Source organism: Belonocnema kinseyi, chromosome 5 (genome assembly GCF_010883055.1).
Source record: "Belonocnema kinseyi isolate 2016_QV_RU_SX_M_011 chromosome 5, B_treatae_v1, whole genome shotgun sequence".
NCBI classification, from domain to species: Eukaryota; Metazoa; Arthropoda; class Insecta; order Hymenoptera; family Cynipidae; genus Belonocnema; species Belonocnema kinseyi.
Genome location: NC_046661.1, coordinates 123,007,903 through 123,026,067, shown reverse-complemented (window position 1 = coordinate 123,026,067; position 18,165 = coordinate 123,007,903). Strand labels below are relative to the sequence as shown.

The 18,165-nt window shown below is 30.0% G+C and overlaps 1 protein-coding gene across 1 annotated transcript in view; it reads left to right on the top strand.

Annotated features, from left to right (window-relative positions):
* Positions 1–18,165, top strand: part of LOC117173867 (hemicentin-1-like) — a 208,528-nt gene that overhangs the window by 90,356 nt on the left and 100,007 nt on the right. Inside the window, exon 4 of the mRNA XM_033362513.1 lies at positions 11,548–11,658. Coding sequence (XP_033218404.1) covers positions 11,548–11,658 — 111 coding nt within the window. The remainder of the gene's footprint in view (positions 1–11,547; positions 11,659–18,165) is intronic.

Here is an 18,165-nt window from a genome sequence, read left to right as displayed (position 1 = left end):
GGGGGGGGGTGAAATTTTATACAAATCTAATACCTTTTCTGATGAGAATGTAAAAAAGGTTTAGCTTAATGAATTGTAGAAAGAAACAAATCAAAGATTTTAAAATCTGAACTGTAATTCGAGTTTTTAAAGTTGAACAATAGCTGATTTCATCAGGAATTTCTAAATCTGTTTAAAATTAGAGAATATAGAGACCGACTAAAACTTTCTAAACTATTTAAATTTAGAATAATTTATAATCAATAGGCTTATAATTAAAAGGAATTTATTCAATATAAAATCTTATTTAACTTTCTTTAGACTTAAATATTCTATTTTTAACCCATTCAATTTGAACTGGAATTTTTTTTCTCGCTTAAAACGGCCTATCTGTTATTCAACTTAGAACAGTCAAACCAGATCACTAGTCCTGGCGCTGGCTATGATTTCGTTTAAAATAAGAGGGTCCCCTCACAAAACAGTCGTATTTTATAGATTTCGAGGTGCTAATTTCGAAAATAATATTAATATTTCCGAAAAATGCTTGCATTATGTTATAAAACTTTTTTATAAATAATTACTTAAAGTAAGTAAACACAAATCGTTATATTTTTTAGGGAAAACTAAATAAAATTACATAAAAAAGTTATTGTGTTATTTTTTACACGAGCAGTGGTTTTCGAGTTATGCGTTGTTAAAATAATTGAAAAATCCCGAACATTGCAAAAGTTCGAAAACGATTTAGCTCTGACAGTTTAGTTCGTACGAGTAATCACCATTACACATTTTTTATCCATTAACGTATGTTTTACACAAATTCTTATTAAAAATATTAAATAGCTCGTTAATAAAAATTTAATAACAAAATGACGAAAATTACTGTTTTCACAAGGTTTTTATTTTATATCGATATTTAACTTGACCTAGCTTAAGTATGGTCAATGGAATACATTATCTGTTGAATTATCATAAAAAATTATCCTAATTGTTGAATTAATAAGCTATATATGCAGTTAATATGAACAGAATAATAACTTTTCGTGTTCTTATTGTCACGTCTTATAATAGATAATTTTTGCACGTTCAAGGACAAAGAACTACTTATTTCTAGAAGATTGATATAATAATACTATCCTTGGCTTTTGTATGTATTTTTATACAATACGAAAAGAAATATCTTATTTTTACTACAGAAAGAGGCTTTATTACCTATAAACGCATATTATTATGTTGTGAAATTAAGTTTTCTATTTAAAATTCTTCTTTTTGTGATGCCAACTGAAAATTCTAGATAAGAATTTTTTCTTCATTTTTGATTGAAAAATCTTTCCTTTTTAGAAGTTCAACTCTTTTGTTGTAAAATGCTCTTTTTGGTTTAAAAATTAGTTTATTTCAATTGAGGCTTCAAATAATTAGATGAAAATTAGTTTTTTGTTGCTTTAATTCAATTCTTTTTGTTCAAAATCAAAATATTTTTTTGTGGAAAAAAGTATTATATTTTTCATTGAAAATTAATTATTTATTGAAGATTTATTAATTTTGTTGAAAATTTAACTTTTTTATTTACTATTTCTTGGTTGAAAATTTATTATTTTAACTGAAACTGAAAATCTTTCATTTTTGGTTAAAAATTTCCTTTTTAGTTGAAAAGTCAAATATTCGGTTAAATATTCATTTATTTCACGCACTTCTTGCATAATTTCTAGACAATCCCTTTATATAAAAAAATTGAGAACGTTCGGGGAAAATAAAAACTTGTTGCAAGTTTGATTGCTCTATACAGCTAAATTTGGACTTTACAATATTTCACTAATTTAATTTTCTCAGTAAAAGATTAAATTAATCGTAAAGTCATAATTACTTTAAACATTATAGGTATTCGTATTCGTAATTTAATGTACAGAACTCATTGATTAAATTGTTTAATCAGTAGCTTTGTAACTAATGAAATATCCTGCATAGAAAATTAAATTAACCAATTATTTAAGAATTTAAATGCACCGCTTTTAAATATAGAAAAAATAGCTTTAACTTAGTCTTCATCAAGTGCCGAACTACACAGCAGTAATATTTGAAAAAATTTTATCCCTTCATTTTCTTTAGAAAATACGGAAAACATCTAGTGTCAAATTTAAAGTGAAATTGTTCACACCTCAGGATCAAAAAGTAAGAAAGGAGTTTCAATTTTGGCTTCAGGAGGCAAAAATTAACCTTGGGAAATAAGTGTTGGTTTTCAAAAATATTTGTTTCAATTTTAATAATACAATGAAATTATTCCATTTTTAGTCACTTAATTTTTTTCAGATTTGATATGCACACAGATGCTACATTACTTCTCACTGCCCATGAACTAAAACTGAATTCCGAATTATTTATGTGAATTTGGCAACATTCTTTTCTTTGAGTTTATTAAATTAACCCTTGGGCATTGTGTCTATTGGAAGAAATATTTGAATATATCCATGATATTAGTTACATATGCATAATATATAATATATGCATAATTCATTTTTTTAAATTTTGGAATAATAATAATTGGAAAGCAACAATGCTCTCGAGATTTTAATGACAAATATTTTTTTATACTAGGCTACTATTATGAACATAATACAATCCTCACATGAATACCAGAAATTACATACCAGAATTTAACTGCTTGACTAATTCCTTAGGAAATTAGAAGAAAGTTCGTATTAAATCAAGAAAAATTTCAATTGTACAGACTATACTATGATAAACTACTGAATGAAAGTTATCAAAAAGTAGTTCGAAATGTAAGTAACTGAATAACCTGAATATCGAGAGTGAAAGGAGCGTACGACGTGGATATGAAGAATAGCCATTTGAAAACACAAGAAAGGATCTAACGATCCGGAAAACCATGATTTACGGAATAGCGAAGTGGGACATCGTGAATAACAAAACAGAGACTCTGGCAGCAAAAGCTTCCGAAAACATTCAAAATGTCTTTTCTCTTTCTTCCAGCTACATCAAACGTTTAAACAGAGAAGTAAAATGAAGAGTAAAGAAACTCAGTCATAAAAGCTCTGAAACGAGAATATAAATGTTAATTTTTATTATTATACATCACAATAACTTTATTTTTCATGTAAGCTTCTTTCGATTACGTTCCCTCTGTCATTCAGTAAAAGATAATGGAAAAAAGATTTTCAAGGCAATATAATTTTGAAACTAAGAAATCTGTCTCTTCAAATAAATCTTTAATTTTTTCAAACAAACCAATATTTCTTTTAAGAAAAAGATTTTTTCAAGAAATACATTTTCATTAGACTTGAGAAATTATTTCAGCATTGCAATCACCTCATTCACTTCTTCCCTACGGATCTACTGATCTCATTTGCGCTGTCCTCGTCCTCCGCTACCGCTTTTCTTTCTTCTCACTTTACCCTATATTCCACACCCCCCCAAACAAACTCTTAACATACTTCGTCTACTCTTTCATCTTGATATCTTCATTTATCATACCTTTCCTTCCTCTGCTTGCCTTGTTTATCATTTTCTACTCCCTCCCTTCCTTTACTGCTTTCTCCACCTCTTCCATATAACTTTACTTATCCTTCTATCTTTTATACCTTATTATTTTTTCCTACTTTCTCCTTTCCTGTTGAGTTTCCCTTTTTCCATTCCATTTTTCTCTATTTTTTTACATTCTCCTTCATGCCAGCTTCACTTTCCCTGCATTCATCGTCCCACCAACTTCTCCTAACCCCCAACTTCACCTAACCCCCTCGCCTTCTCTAAATTCTCATTGCTCGCTTCAATTCTAATCCTTTATTATTACAGAGACAAATAAACTATCCCGCCTCTTTCAACAAATAGCCTCCTACCCTCCAGATCCGTTCATTTTCTTATTTTTCTCCATCATGGCTCTTCTCATTTACACGTATACAAGATCTAAAGCCAATTTTGCTACTTTTATCCTTCTGACTATTGTTTCTTCCTCTTCTACCATACAACCCCCCCCCCTTTCCTTCATCTACCACTACTTCCTTTCTTACCTTTGATATCATGCCAATCGTTCCTCTTCTTTTATGTGATCCTTTCTCACTCCTTTCATCTTCTATAGACATGCTTTCTGTAACAATCTTGTTTTTTTCTTCCAATCTTTCTCATGCGCCGAAGTTTCATTCATCATTATTACGTTCTATTTTTATAATTTCCCTCAGAAACGCTTATCCTTGTTTTTTAATCCTGAGACATTCCAGAACGCCACTTTCACGACTTTACCTTCTCCTCTCGCTCCTCCAGTCCATGTCTTTATTGTGTTCTTTTTTCTTTTGTAGACCCCGACGCGTTTCCTTCCTTTTAATGTCCCTGTTTTTTGTCTTGCTCCCTTCTTTACCTTGTTCTCCAAGCTCTAAATCTTTATAGTATTTGGTTCCAGATCCATCCTATTTGCCCACAGACTCCCCTCAATCAGCCATTTTCTTCTTCTTTCGTGCCATATCAGATCTTCTTCTATTCTTTATGTTCTTCCTTTCAAAAGCTTCTTTTCTCCTATTTCAAACCCATCCTCCTCACACCCGAATATCATGAGCAACAAAGCAACATGGCTTCCCTATTTCATTTCATTTTTCCTCATCTATTTACCTTTTCCGCTCTAACTTATGGTCTTATATCTCTCAATAGATTCTTACCCTCTTCCTCGCCCGTTCCACTACTCACTCGAAATCGCTTGATCATAACATTCTTTTTTCTCTTTTATATTTGCTCCCCTGCTATTCAGCTTTCGATTTGTATTAATCTCTTACGAAGTCTCTCCTCTGGCTCATATCCTACACTTTCCCAGTCTGCATATACACCAAACCCTCTTTCACTCAACTATTCTGCCCCTCTAAAGACTCACTTGTTGTGCCACTCATCCCCTCTACAATCCTGACAACTTTTTGTACCGCAACTTTCTCCTTCTTCCTCGCTCCATCTCCAATCCTCCAGAAACATTCTATCTACCCCTCTCCTATACTCTACTATAAGGTAGTCCAAAAAAGGCTTTTTGCAGTAAAAAAACTTTTAAATTTGTTTTTAAAATATACGTCAAATAATAAAGTTTGACCCCTAGAAGAATTCGATCGGATGATTCAGTGTGCTGCCTCGTAAATGTTTAACTAAAAAATGGTAATAAAGTAAGGCAATGAGCTTTGTCTTAAAATTAACTTTTTTATTCGTGGCCCTACAAATGAGAGAAAAAATATTAAAATCGTCATCTAGACTATCTATCAAAGTTACAGGAAGAAAGTTATATCCAAATTTTTATTTGTGTTTCTGACATCTACAATGATCGTTTTTTGTAATAATTAGGGATATACATTCGGCATGGTTTTTCAGCATTATAAAATTTCCAAAAATATTGAAGTAAAAATTATTTTTTAGGCTTATATCTACAACTTATGTTGAGATCTCATTATCGTAAAGTAAACAACTATGACAATGAACAAGGGAAATGATTTATGACCACAGCCGTATGATTTTTGTGTTTAAGATAATTTATTTAATTATAATATATATGTATGTGAAATAATGATAAAAAATAATGTTATTGATATGCTACCGTTTATACCCGAAATCAGGTAAAACTAGTTTTAACAAGTTAAAAGGCGAAACAACTACGATCATTTGTCAAAACTAGTTTTAACCAGTCAAAACGTGAAGCCACTAAATCCTTTTCTAAAAACCCGAAGATTTTTTTAATTCAATCTAATTTCGACTTTAAGCTAAATCCCATCATTCATATACTCAAAAGCTTCCATAATAAAAAAGGCTACAGAGTTCTAAAAAGTTTTGAGTGCTCAAGCACTAGTCACTTCTCGGACCACTTTTCCAGGTCCCCTTCTAAAAAATACTGTTTAGCGATTGGTCCCAGAAGAGTTATTGGTCATATCGCAGAACTCCTTTCCAGTTCCCATTAATAAACGTGATTTAGTGAATGGTCACAGAAAAGTGATAGGTCATATCGTGGAACCCATTTTCCTGCTCCCCCTAATAACACGTTTTAGCGACTGATCACAGAAGAGTGATTGGTGACGTCGCGGAACGTCTTTTCCAGACTCCCTTAAAAAACACGTTTTAGCTACAGGTCACAGAAGAGTGATAGGTCACATCGTGGACCACTTTTCCAGGTCCCTCTTAAAAACACGTTTTAACGATCAGTCACAAAACAGTGATTGTCACATCGCGGATCCCTTTTTCAGGTCTCCTTTTGAAAAGTACTTTTTAGCCACTGGCCACCGAAGAGTGATTGATCATATCGCGTATCCCTTTTCCAGGACAGAAGAGCCAGAAGAGACAGAAGAGCGCTTACTGTTGCAAACTCAGTATTTTGGGTTTTCACTTAATAATGCAGGGAAAACTAGTTCGTTCAAAAACTCTATTGGGTAAATCTAGTTTTAACTGATATTTTCAGTGAAAGCACAAAATAAGATGGAATTAAAAAATCTTTAGGTGTTTACAAAAGGACAGGATTACTTCGCGTTTTGACTAGGTAGAACTAGTTTTGACGAATGATCGTAATATTTTCGCGTTTAAACTTGTTGAAACTAGTTTTAACTGATTTCGGTTATAAATATTAACAGATTTATTTAATCATACGTTTCTACTACGTTGTGTACAAGATGAAGACCGAATAAAGAAAGCCTGAAATTTAAAAAAATAACTGAAACACAACCATTTTTCAAGGAAAAAATAGCTTTACTTGAATCATTTTTGAAAAAGGTTCGTTTTTATTTTCAACGATTAAATTAATATTGATTGAATTGAAAATATTGATTGATGTGACCCTAGGATAGATTTTCATACTAAAAAATATTATTGTTTGTCTTAAATCTTATTGTAAAATCTCTAATCATACAATCATTTATTAATTGATAAGATGATAATTGTATGACTGAAGATTTTTTAAATCAGAAGCAATTATACACTTCGTTAAAAAACTGTTCATAATCATAGTCAGAAAAAAGTAATAAGATTTTCTAGAAAATGAAAAACTATCTTTAGATTCTATAAATCATACTTTTTTCAATTTTTACGTATGAAACTATGAAACCCCCATTTTTATCATTTGAAAAAATTGGACAATTCGCTTTTTTAATGACAAATTCATATTATTTAAAAGGCCATTTAAAATTTTGCGTACATTTTAATCATGTTTTTAGTAGACCACACCAAGCAAACAATCATTTTTAATCTCATGCGGACTTCAAAGATTCAAATAAATTTTTTTATTCCTAATTTTTCCCTTTTAATACTAATAAATGTCCTAATAAAGGTCCTAACCTTTTTCGATTTATTTATTGCTACGAATAAACAAATATACTTAAAGGTGAAGATTATTATCAAGTGTTCTGCCGTTTAAACTTCAAAAATTTTGAGGCATCACTTAGGGCCATCTGATCGACTTCTTCTAGGAGTCAAACTTCATGATTCGACTTATATTTTAAAACAATCGAAAAGTATTTTTTCTTTTCGAAAAAACCTGTTTTGAATCCCCTGTCTCCACTCCTACTCCTACATTGTATTCTACTCTACTGTATTTGGGGAGTAATATTAGAGCCGAGGGCTGAACACAAAAAATAATAACTGTTCGAAAAATATTATTTTGTTAAAGGCCTCTATTTTTTCGGCATACATATCTTGGCCATAAAAAATGTATCTGCGAAGGAGCCTCCTTTAAATCTTGTTGTAAATATCTCATATTGATGAAAAAATGGTTTATTAATTAATGATCAAAAACAGCGCTTTGATAAGATATTCATATTGTTTTGATATTTCTCTGGATGGATAACAATTTATTAATCACGTTGAAAAGCATTTCTACTTTTCACTAAATTAATGTAATATGGTTCATTTAATTGCCTGATCAACGAAGCAAACTTCCCTTTTTGCTTACAAAACTGGCCAAGTATGTTAATTGAGAGAAGAAGGAAAAGTGTATTACGCGATTCTTGAATGTTGCTTCAGTATAATTGTACGTAGTATACAACACTAATTAATATAAATTTAATATATTTGTTTTATTTTACAGTAAAAATTCTTATAGCTTAAGAAATGTATTCAAAGAGCATAATTTCTTTTCGAAAACTCTAAAGAAATGAAAATGGTAAATATCTTATAGGGCACCTAGTTGAAAATTCCTGTTCATGTGCGTGCTAAATTTAGAAGCTTTTAGGCAGATTGAAGGCCATCAGTGTTGTGCACAATTTTATTTACCCGCCAAAATAGTTCCCTATAACATCTATATAAACTTCTGAATGCAATTTTGTTAGCTTCTAATCCTCTTATAAAGTCACAGTAAAATCTGTTAGTAACATTTCAAATTGATATAAAAATCAGGGAAGTATAATAACGATATCTATGAATCATCTGCTGTTTGTATGATGGTCCTCATGTAAGCTGGTGTGCATTCTCCTGGTCCAGATAAGACGTTAGTACATAGCAACATTCTATCCGGAAAAATCGATTCCAGATTTCAATTTAATACCATCGAAAGATATCAGAAGCACGATCTTCCCAATACCAGTTTCACGTGATCAGCTTTTCCGGGCCAGTAAAGTATAATATCCTGACCCTGGTCTCTTGAGCCTCAAATTCAGTTACGTATGCCAAAGCAAAAGGTCGAAAGCTCAGATCTTTTATCAAATATGATTCATATGGTCATTATTAATATAATTTATTAGAAAACGAGAAGTAAACTAGAGGAGAGTGTAAAATTGGAGGAATTAGATTATATTTTGTTAAAGCCCTGAGACAGTGTGTCCTAAAGCAACAAATGAAGTTTAATAATGAAAACACATTTGATATGCACAATAGAATTAAATTGCAGTATTGCAAAAAATAACTAAATCTGATGATAGTTTCATATAATAATAACAAAAGGATCAAAAAATATGTTTCACCATTTGACCTAAGATGACCTACAAAACTGACGTTTGTTCACAGCTGTAGTCTAGAAGAGGAGAAAATGAGCGTAGATACTGGAATAGCTTGCAGGGACTTATCTAAGATTTTCCTATTAATTTAGATAGCAAACAGCGTTCTATAGATTTTACTGACTATTTGACAGACGTATGCCTACAAGTTAAGCGAAAGATTGAAGATGACACCTAAATTACGAGCAAAGTTAGTTTATTGGGTTATAGAATGATTTAATATTAGCGAAGGTAAAGCTGTAGTGTTGATGCTATTGTGATAAGGCCATCGAGGATAATTAACTTTGTTTTGCAATTAATAATATAAATAAATAATTTTTTAGTTCTGGCCCATGTAGTGAGAAGCTCAATTGTCTGATGCAATACCACGACTACCGAAGACATTTCAGAAAAAGCGCAATAAATATATCGTCCCCCAAAGTTTATAGTACGCCTTATCCTTGAACTGTCAAACTGAGAATATGAGAATATGCTTCCTGAGTAAAAGGTTTAAGAGAATGATGGTTTAGCATGGTCTTTTATATTAGAGTTGTCAAATTAAATGAGTTATTCGCAAATTATTGACTTTTGAATAATATTTTGATGGTTACTTTTAACGTTAAATATATTTTCGAACATTTTTATTTGTCAATTGAACTTTGGTTGTCCATATGAAATATGATTATATGAAGATGGCATTTTTAAATTATCATTAGAGAAGATATTAGATTTGTGTAAAATTTGCCCCACGCCACCGCAGTTTTTGTCAAATTTCAACGTTTTTAGAGCCTCTTAACCCGAAAAACAGATTTCTACGTAAGTGTCTGTATGTCTGTCTATCTGTATATCGGTCTATGAGCACGAAAAATTAAAAAAAAATTTTGAGCATTTTTGAGACAATTACTTTCAACATTTGAAAATTCTATCTGCGGATATTCGTAATATTCAAAAATTGCAATAATTTATCCTTATAACTTCAATATTTTGATGAAAACTTTTTAAACTTTTTTGAAAAATTGAAAATTCAAATTGTTATTCTACAAAAAATTAAGAAAAATAAAAAAATTTAATATGCGGCTAAACTACGCAAGATGCAAGAAAGATGAATAGATCAAAATCTTGCATTTCAAAAATATCTGCAAATCTGTTATGAATTACTTTTTGATAGACCACGTAGTTTTTGTTTCATTTGTAAAAATAAAATCTGAAATTAGTTAATTAATTTTTTGGACAAACGACACACGCTGTGAAAAGAATGAATAGATCAAACTTGCTCTTCCAAAAAAGGCTAGAAATTTAATATGAATAATTTTAGGATTGGGCGAGTAGATATCTTTTTTAACCGTAACAAATAAGAATAAAGATAAAAAATGAAATTTTTGGAAAAACGACACAAGAGACGAAAGCACTGAAAGGATCAAAGTTCTTCAACCGGAATCGTAAAAAAAACGTTAAAAGTAAACAATTTAATTTTATGAAAAAAGGACACAAGTTGCAATAAAATGTTTAAGAATCATTTTTTTAGAATACGCCCTCCTTTAATTGTAAAAAAAAGACAATGAACGTATGCCTGTTTCAATGATAATGCATAATATGAATTGGAATAATATAAATATATTGAAATGATGCATTTTTCAGGAGAGCTGAGAATAAACAGTTGTGCAGGAAAAGGAGCAAATACTAAAGTAATTACGAAAAATAACATTTGTACATTATTTTTCAATATCTAAATACACAGTACCAGCCCGAGGTACACAAATAAATATAATATACGTTTGATATTAACCGTGTTAAAAATAATGTACAAAAGTTCACATTTTCGACAAAATCGAGTGTGAAGCACGAGCTACATGACGAAAACGTGTTCCTTAAGGCCAAAGGAGTTTTAACAGAAAAGAATTTACAATCACCAACTTATAGTTGTTCTTTTCTTAAACTTCTTTTCAAAGGGTTGTGCGCAAATGTGTTACATTTGAGTTATCCAATTGTTCAGATATGATTTTCTTAAGTGCCTTAAGGAAGTTCATAATAGAGAGAGGCCTATAGTTATTTAGGGAAATTGAGCTCTTAACCTTAGGTATAGGTCAAATGATCGATTTTTTTGACATAACAGGAAATGTACAGAAATTGATCGAATAATTGATAATATTAACTGAGTAGGGAACAATAACTCTAATACCTCTTTTAATGTAACTAATAGGGATACCAACAAGTACCCCTGTAACCTCTGCAGATGAACTCATTAATCCTACCAAAATCCATAAAAGAAACATGAGGGAATGAGAAATTCGTTTCAAATGCATTGCTGATATGATACAGAAGGGAATAGGAGGATACATCTAAGACAAAATGATGATGGGGCGTAGAGAAAGAGAAGAAAAGAGGGATAAGGGAATGATATTGATAAGGGGGTAAAGGGTAATGTGTAAAGGGTAAAGGGTAAATTGTAAAGGGTAAATGGCTAAGGGTAAAGGGAATCTCTTGAAGAGATGAGGGAAAGAGTGCTCTATTGGTAAGATGGGATGGATTGGAGAGGGGAAGGTGATGGGAGAGTAATTTATTAATATACAAGAGTTGAAAATTTTGTTCTGCATTACACTATTAACAACTTTATTTTAATGAATCTCCTCACTCTTTTTTGTTACAGTTCCGCCCCATAGAATTGTGATATTGGATGAAAATGGTGTTACAAGAAATTCCAAAGTGGGACCTTATACTGAAGGTGATACGCTCAAGCTTTCCTGCGACGTTTATGGTGGTGAGTGTCGTTTTGATAACCGCAAATGAGGATAAGTGTTTAATAACAGCTGTTATTAGTGCTTGTTTGTAATTCCATACCTTAACAGATAGCATTATACCTGCTTTCGGTTATGCGCTGTAATTATGTAATATTTGTTAACGAGAAAGCATAAATTCCAAAATTAATTATTTTTAATTTTTACAAATGAACATTACCGCAAATCAAATTCACCGCGAAACGTGTTGCGTCTTTTTAATAACTTACAATTGGACATTGAAAAAGCATTTAAAGTTTAATGAAATGTATTATTTAAATTAAGGTTAACTCTAAACAAAAAGATTTCTGAAAAATTAATTCATTGGCTTTAGGAATTGTTTTGTGTAATTGCAATATAATACAATTATTATCATTGTATCAATCACATTTCACTAATTAGATTTTAAAAGCATTCTGGCCCTATGATTTGTAATGCTAAAAATTTTAAATAATGTAAATAAAATTATTTTATTTGGTTTGGTTTAAAATGTTACCAAGGAAATTCTATACTTAGAGTAGATATTATGCCAAACTCAAATCACTGCCAAAAACAGTTGGGTAAGATTTTAAGAATTGAAATAACATTACCAGTCATTTTTATGATAGGAAAGCTATTCCATTTATGAAAAAAGTAGAAGCATTCCAAAAGATAATTAGTTTAACAATAGTTTGTGTAATTGAATGTTTTCCTACTTTTAGTTCTCAACCATTTTTTTTTAATATTGAAATTTCAATAAATTATAGCTTTATTTTCTTAGGAAAAATATTCGCTACAAGTCTACTATTTCCAATATAAGAAAAAGTAAATAATATAAGATTGAAGAAAGTTCACATTAGGAATTCTAAAATTAAAGTAAACAAAATTCTTATATTATTTAAAGACATTAAGACTTCATTTTTTTATCAAATACTTTTACAAAAAATAGTTCAAAATAAAATTGTATTACAAATTGTGTTTTCAATTGAGTGACATCCAAATTTGACAACATTTATATTTAATGACATTCAAAATTGAAATTACTCAAATTTTAATGTTTACGAAACTTTTCAATATTGAACACTAACAAATATGGAAGATAGGAAATTGAAAATCTATAAAGGCTAAATTTTCTAGTAAGAAGGCCTTCAAACTTCAGGAATTCGCAAGATTTTTTTAAACAATAATTTAATCATGTAATGTTAATATTTATTATATTATGTCTGGATTACACCAAGGCCAATTTAACTTTCTTATTCATTTCATCTTCTGTATAGTTTTCAGAGATTTCGTTCTCTATTTATGCCTGTAAAAAAAATAATATTGATATGTCAAAGACATAGTATTTGCACTAATCATTTAGGAAACTCAATTTTAAACATTTTTATTAAGTAAATGTAAGTGAAAAGAAAGAGATGTCTAAAAAAATTAATTAGAAGTCATGTCGCGAAAAACTCTTTTCATCCGTATTGAAAGGGCTCACTTTCTCGGTCACTGATTTTAATTAAATACCTGAGTGCTGCTTGAAAACGAACTTTATCGACGACCGACAATGTGGACTCTTTCAATACGAGGGTATTTACGATGACTACATTATAAATCAATAAAATACTTTTATTAGTTCAGACTTACATTTATGAGTACCATGGATTTCAAAAAAAAATAAAAAAAAGATTACGTTTTGGAGATAACTCGTGCATATTTTCATCTCAATTTCTACCGAATATCATAAAATTCATACACAGTAAACCCCAGGAATAAATGATATATTTTAATAAGATAAAAACGTTGCAGCACGTTTATCTAACAAAAGATAGCATTTATCTGAAAAAAGAAAAAATTTATCTGAAAAAAGATCAAATTTATCATACGAAAGATAAAGTTTATCTTTCGTAGATATTTGTTTGACATATGTTCTATGTCAGAAGGATGCATCTATGTTCACAAAAAAATGTCCTTCATAAACTTAAAAATCCTCGAGGTAGCCGTCTGACATAGAATATATGTCAAACAAATATTTAAGTCGAATAAACTTTATCTTTCTTAAGATAAATGTTATCTTTTTCAAATAAATTTTATCTTTCGTCAGCGTACACAAAAAGTTCTTCATCAATCGTTATGGACAACTTTCTGATCTCTTTTACGTTCTATAAAATGGATAAAGAAAAATCATTAATTTGAAGATTTTATGTTTCTGGTATATTTTATGTAAAAAGTTTCATGAAATATAAAAAGGCAGCAATTTCTCCACCTATGAAAAAATGTTATAGCGCAAATCATTTTGAAGTTATGACTTCTTTGAGTGAAGTTTTATTTTTCTTTAATTGTCAAGTTTCTAGTTTTCTTTAAAAAAAACAGCTTAACTTTGAATTTCCATAAAACCAAAGTTAGGACATCTAGAATTCAGTTGTTTTTTATGTAATTCTGTTTCAAATCGCAGATTTAGATGCTCAACCAGTTCTTACTGTAAAATTCGGTTTAATCCTTAAGGTTTACTCATGCTTGAGAACCTCGAAAAAATTACCATTCCTGATAATAAACTTAATGAACTGATACCATGAGCCTGGTTTTCCTAGAGGGCAAAAAAATTTAGAAATCGTTTTTGTAAAGATAATTCATTTATGTATATTTTGGGGGGGTTTTATGCTTTTTTAGTTTAATTTTCGCGCTAAGAATTTTTATATGCATTTTTTAGGAGAAGGGGGCCAAAAAATGTATCCGTCTTTTAATTTAACTTACTTATGTGGGCACTCAATTCTTAGCTGTCAAAACTCCATAATTTTGAATTAAGAATTTTATTGAATAAAATATATGGGTTGAAATCTGTCTAAGTTCTTAATAAAATCAGACTTCCTAGAGGAAAAAATGTTTACATAGAAGTGCAACATTTTTAGAACTGCCATCATTTGTTAAAAAAATACATGTACTTTTTTGTAATAAAATGTAACAAATTCAAAAACAAAATTTAAAGAAATGCAAATATCTTATTTTTCTGTACTTTCTGGATGAAAAAGTAGAAAAAAATGAACAATAAAGTATCAGTTTTTTTTATATTTTTTTTATTTACATTTTTAGTTTACTTTGTTTTAAAAATCGACAAGGTATTACAGAAAACTAATTTATTTTAGCTTTTTTAATTTGGATATTTCATTTGTATGCGTCTTCATGTTTTGAATTATCTACTTAATCAAGTATTGTCAAAGATTAAGTTTCTCAAAACTCTGTAAGCTTTGAGGTGTACACATTCTCATCATGACACTCGCGCTGCGCGTTCAATTTCCGACCGATATTTGTAAATAGGTTTTGTTAAATCTTTTTTTTTTCTCGTAACATTCGTCATTTTTCCACACATTTTTTTAATGTTATTTTTCACGAATAAGACAAAAAGTACGCGACTTATCAAGAAGTGATCCTCAACGAAATTGTAGATCTTATTTAGGATAACAATTTTTGTTGAATGATCTTTTTTCGTATCCTACATAGTTTGTCCACAAAATGGAATTTTTTATTTTTCATTATTTTTGTGCAATAAAAATTTTAATTTTTGGTCTTTGAAGAAAATCCAAAAATTTGTTATGATGCTCTTGTAGGGCTTTCAAAAAGAAATGTTTTTCTTCTCTTCACTTTTTTTCATATTGTGCGTTTTTTGGCTTCAAATTTTGATTTTCGGTTGATTTAAAAAATTTTGAAAACGCTATAACTATGAGAATTTTCCTCTTATCGAAAAAGTCATGAGGATAAATTGTTTGTCCATTTAAGTACTGTAAATGTGCATACATAGAATTTTTAAATTCAGAAAAAAGTGGTCTCCAAAATTTTCAAAATGCGCTCACTTTTTGAATTTTCATAAAAAGTAGCTGGTTCGCGAACTTGTCCTTTCTTTTATGACCTAAAATAAGTGTGCCAAACATGGATTTGATTTGCTCATTTTTTCGAGAGTTATCGTGTTTACGGACGCACGGACAGGGAGACAGACATACGCCATCGTGAAAACCTGATTTTCGGATACAGGGGTCTCGTAACGTGGAGATCCGTTGAAAAAGTATGATGTCAAATTTCCAACAATTCTAATGCTTTCTTGATCATAAATGATGAGAATGTAAAAATACAGGATTTTACAAAAGTTGAAAGATTGGAGAACTGTAATGAAAATGATATTGTAAGAAACCAAAACATTTTCACAGGTATCTACAAATAAATAAAATAAATTACAATCAAAATTACAGGAAAATGCAATTTGGTTCTATTATTCAGACGAATTTGGTACTTTTTTATATTGCTGTATTTTATTGTGGTTTTAAGTAAACAACAAAAAACCTTACATTTGAAGCTTTTTCGAATATATAGCAATCAATTGGACAAAATATATGTTATTTAAAATTATTTCTTTGCAATTTTCCTAATATTTGTCATGTTAGGTCGAAAAAGAACAACTGTTTGATTGCGAATAAAAATTGAGCAATTGATACAGAATTGATCACGGTCTTTAAAATTAAAAGATTTGCGCTATCAGAGATATAAAATTTTTAATTTGAAGTTACAGAAACTGAACTGTAAATTATAAAAATTACAGTAGAGTACTTATGAATTTTAACTATTTAAAATTAAAGCTAAAATTTGTTTAAATTCAGACGCTCAATAATTGCCTCGTAAAAATGAAAGCTTCTAACACTTTTCAATTGATTAATTTTTATTTTTAGTCAAAAAGTTCTTCTTTTTTGACCTAGGATAATAAAATTATCTCATTACAATATTCTAAATATTTGTTACCCAAGGTCTACAATAAAATACAGAATAGTATAAAATTCATCCCAATAATAGCAAAAAGTTGTATTTTTCTGCATTCTTCGTTGTAATAGACTGTATTTATATATAGATTCCTGTAAATAATGTTTTTTGTACTTTTTTGTAAACAAATTTCCACAAAGGATTTTGTTCCTTTTTTAAGAATATATATTTAATATAGTTAAAACTCTATTTTTTCATAGATTGTAAATAACAGAGTAAACATTAACAATTTTTAAATATTAGTTTGAATGTACCATTGTTTTCTTGTATGGTGTATAAAGTTAAAGTAAGAACAAAAAAATTAAAAAACCCTAAAGGTACCTGATCCCCGTGAAGATAAACATATAAACCCAGTGAATATATAGTTTAAAGAACTTTTTAGGTTCGTTCAAAAAAATGAAAAAGTTATATATTTTATAAATAGTGGAAAAATATCAGTATTTTGTCCACTATATATAAACTACGCATAACTTTTTTACCTTAGTACATAAAGTCTGCGTGAGGAGGAAGGATTCATCACGACATTTGCCTTAAAAAAATTAATTGACAAGTAATAGGAGAAGTTGACTTTTAGAGGCTCTAACTTCGATTTTACGAAGGCCATTTTTATTTAAGTGTGCAGAAAAATGGATATTTCGAGAAAAAGAAAAATTTGAACATTTTTCTCAAGGAGAAAATCATTTTAAGAGTTCATAACTTGAACTATTTGTGTTCAAACATTCCTTAGCTTTAAAATGTTTGGGAAGTTAATACACTTTTTTAATATCCTAGTTGGTTAGTCGATAGTGTGTGAGGCTTCTGAGTAAGAGGCCTGATGCTCGATTCATGTGCTAATACCAATTGTACGTATTTGTACCGGAGCTTTGGTAGACGACTTTTAGAAGTGTCGAAAAAGAGTTAGTGATCTCCTTGCGAAGAGGCTTAAATAGGAGACTTGAAGAACAAATCAGGGCAGTGCGCTAAATGATGTGGCAATCTAACTGATGACCTTAGAAGGGCCACTCCATCCACCCTAAACTGGTCGCCTTATCTACGACCTTTCTAGGGTGAGGCTGCTGGATGGCAGAGTGAATGAGGCTCACTTTACTATACAAAGAGGTCCACGTCATTTACTGTGTCAAGGGGTGCGCCTGGAATTTAAGAGTTACACATATTTTTAGAATGTTGGATACAGCCTAATGCTCCGAGAACTAACTTGTCGAAGGTACCCCTGATTCGGTGTACTGCCTTGAGAATCAAAACGAGTGTAGCACAATGGGGTTTTATTTACATCAGTTATGCAATTTGTATTTATAAATAAAATTATTTTTTCATACGTTTCCAAGAATCTAAAAGAAGTTGTAAATTCAATCAACACTTATCGATTTTTAAGTGAACTCAGTTCAGAAGAAGCAATGCCCTATGGAATAATATTATTTTTATTTTCTCTATAGAATTAGAAAAATTATTTGTTATTTGAAGTTGTTCGTAGCAAAATAAATTGACAGAGGGACCTTCGTTAAAAAAAATAATTTACAGCAATACCAAAACCCGATAAATTATCGCGTGTTTTTGTATCTTGATTTTTTTACCGTCCAGTTTGACTGCTTGTATGCATACGTGAGTTTGAAAGTATAAAATTCTGTTGCCACTGGAAGTGGTTGCAACTGACTGGAAATTCTTTAATTTAAATTAAAATATCAATTTTTTATCATACTAGCTCGACCTAATAATAATTTTTATTT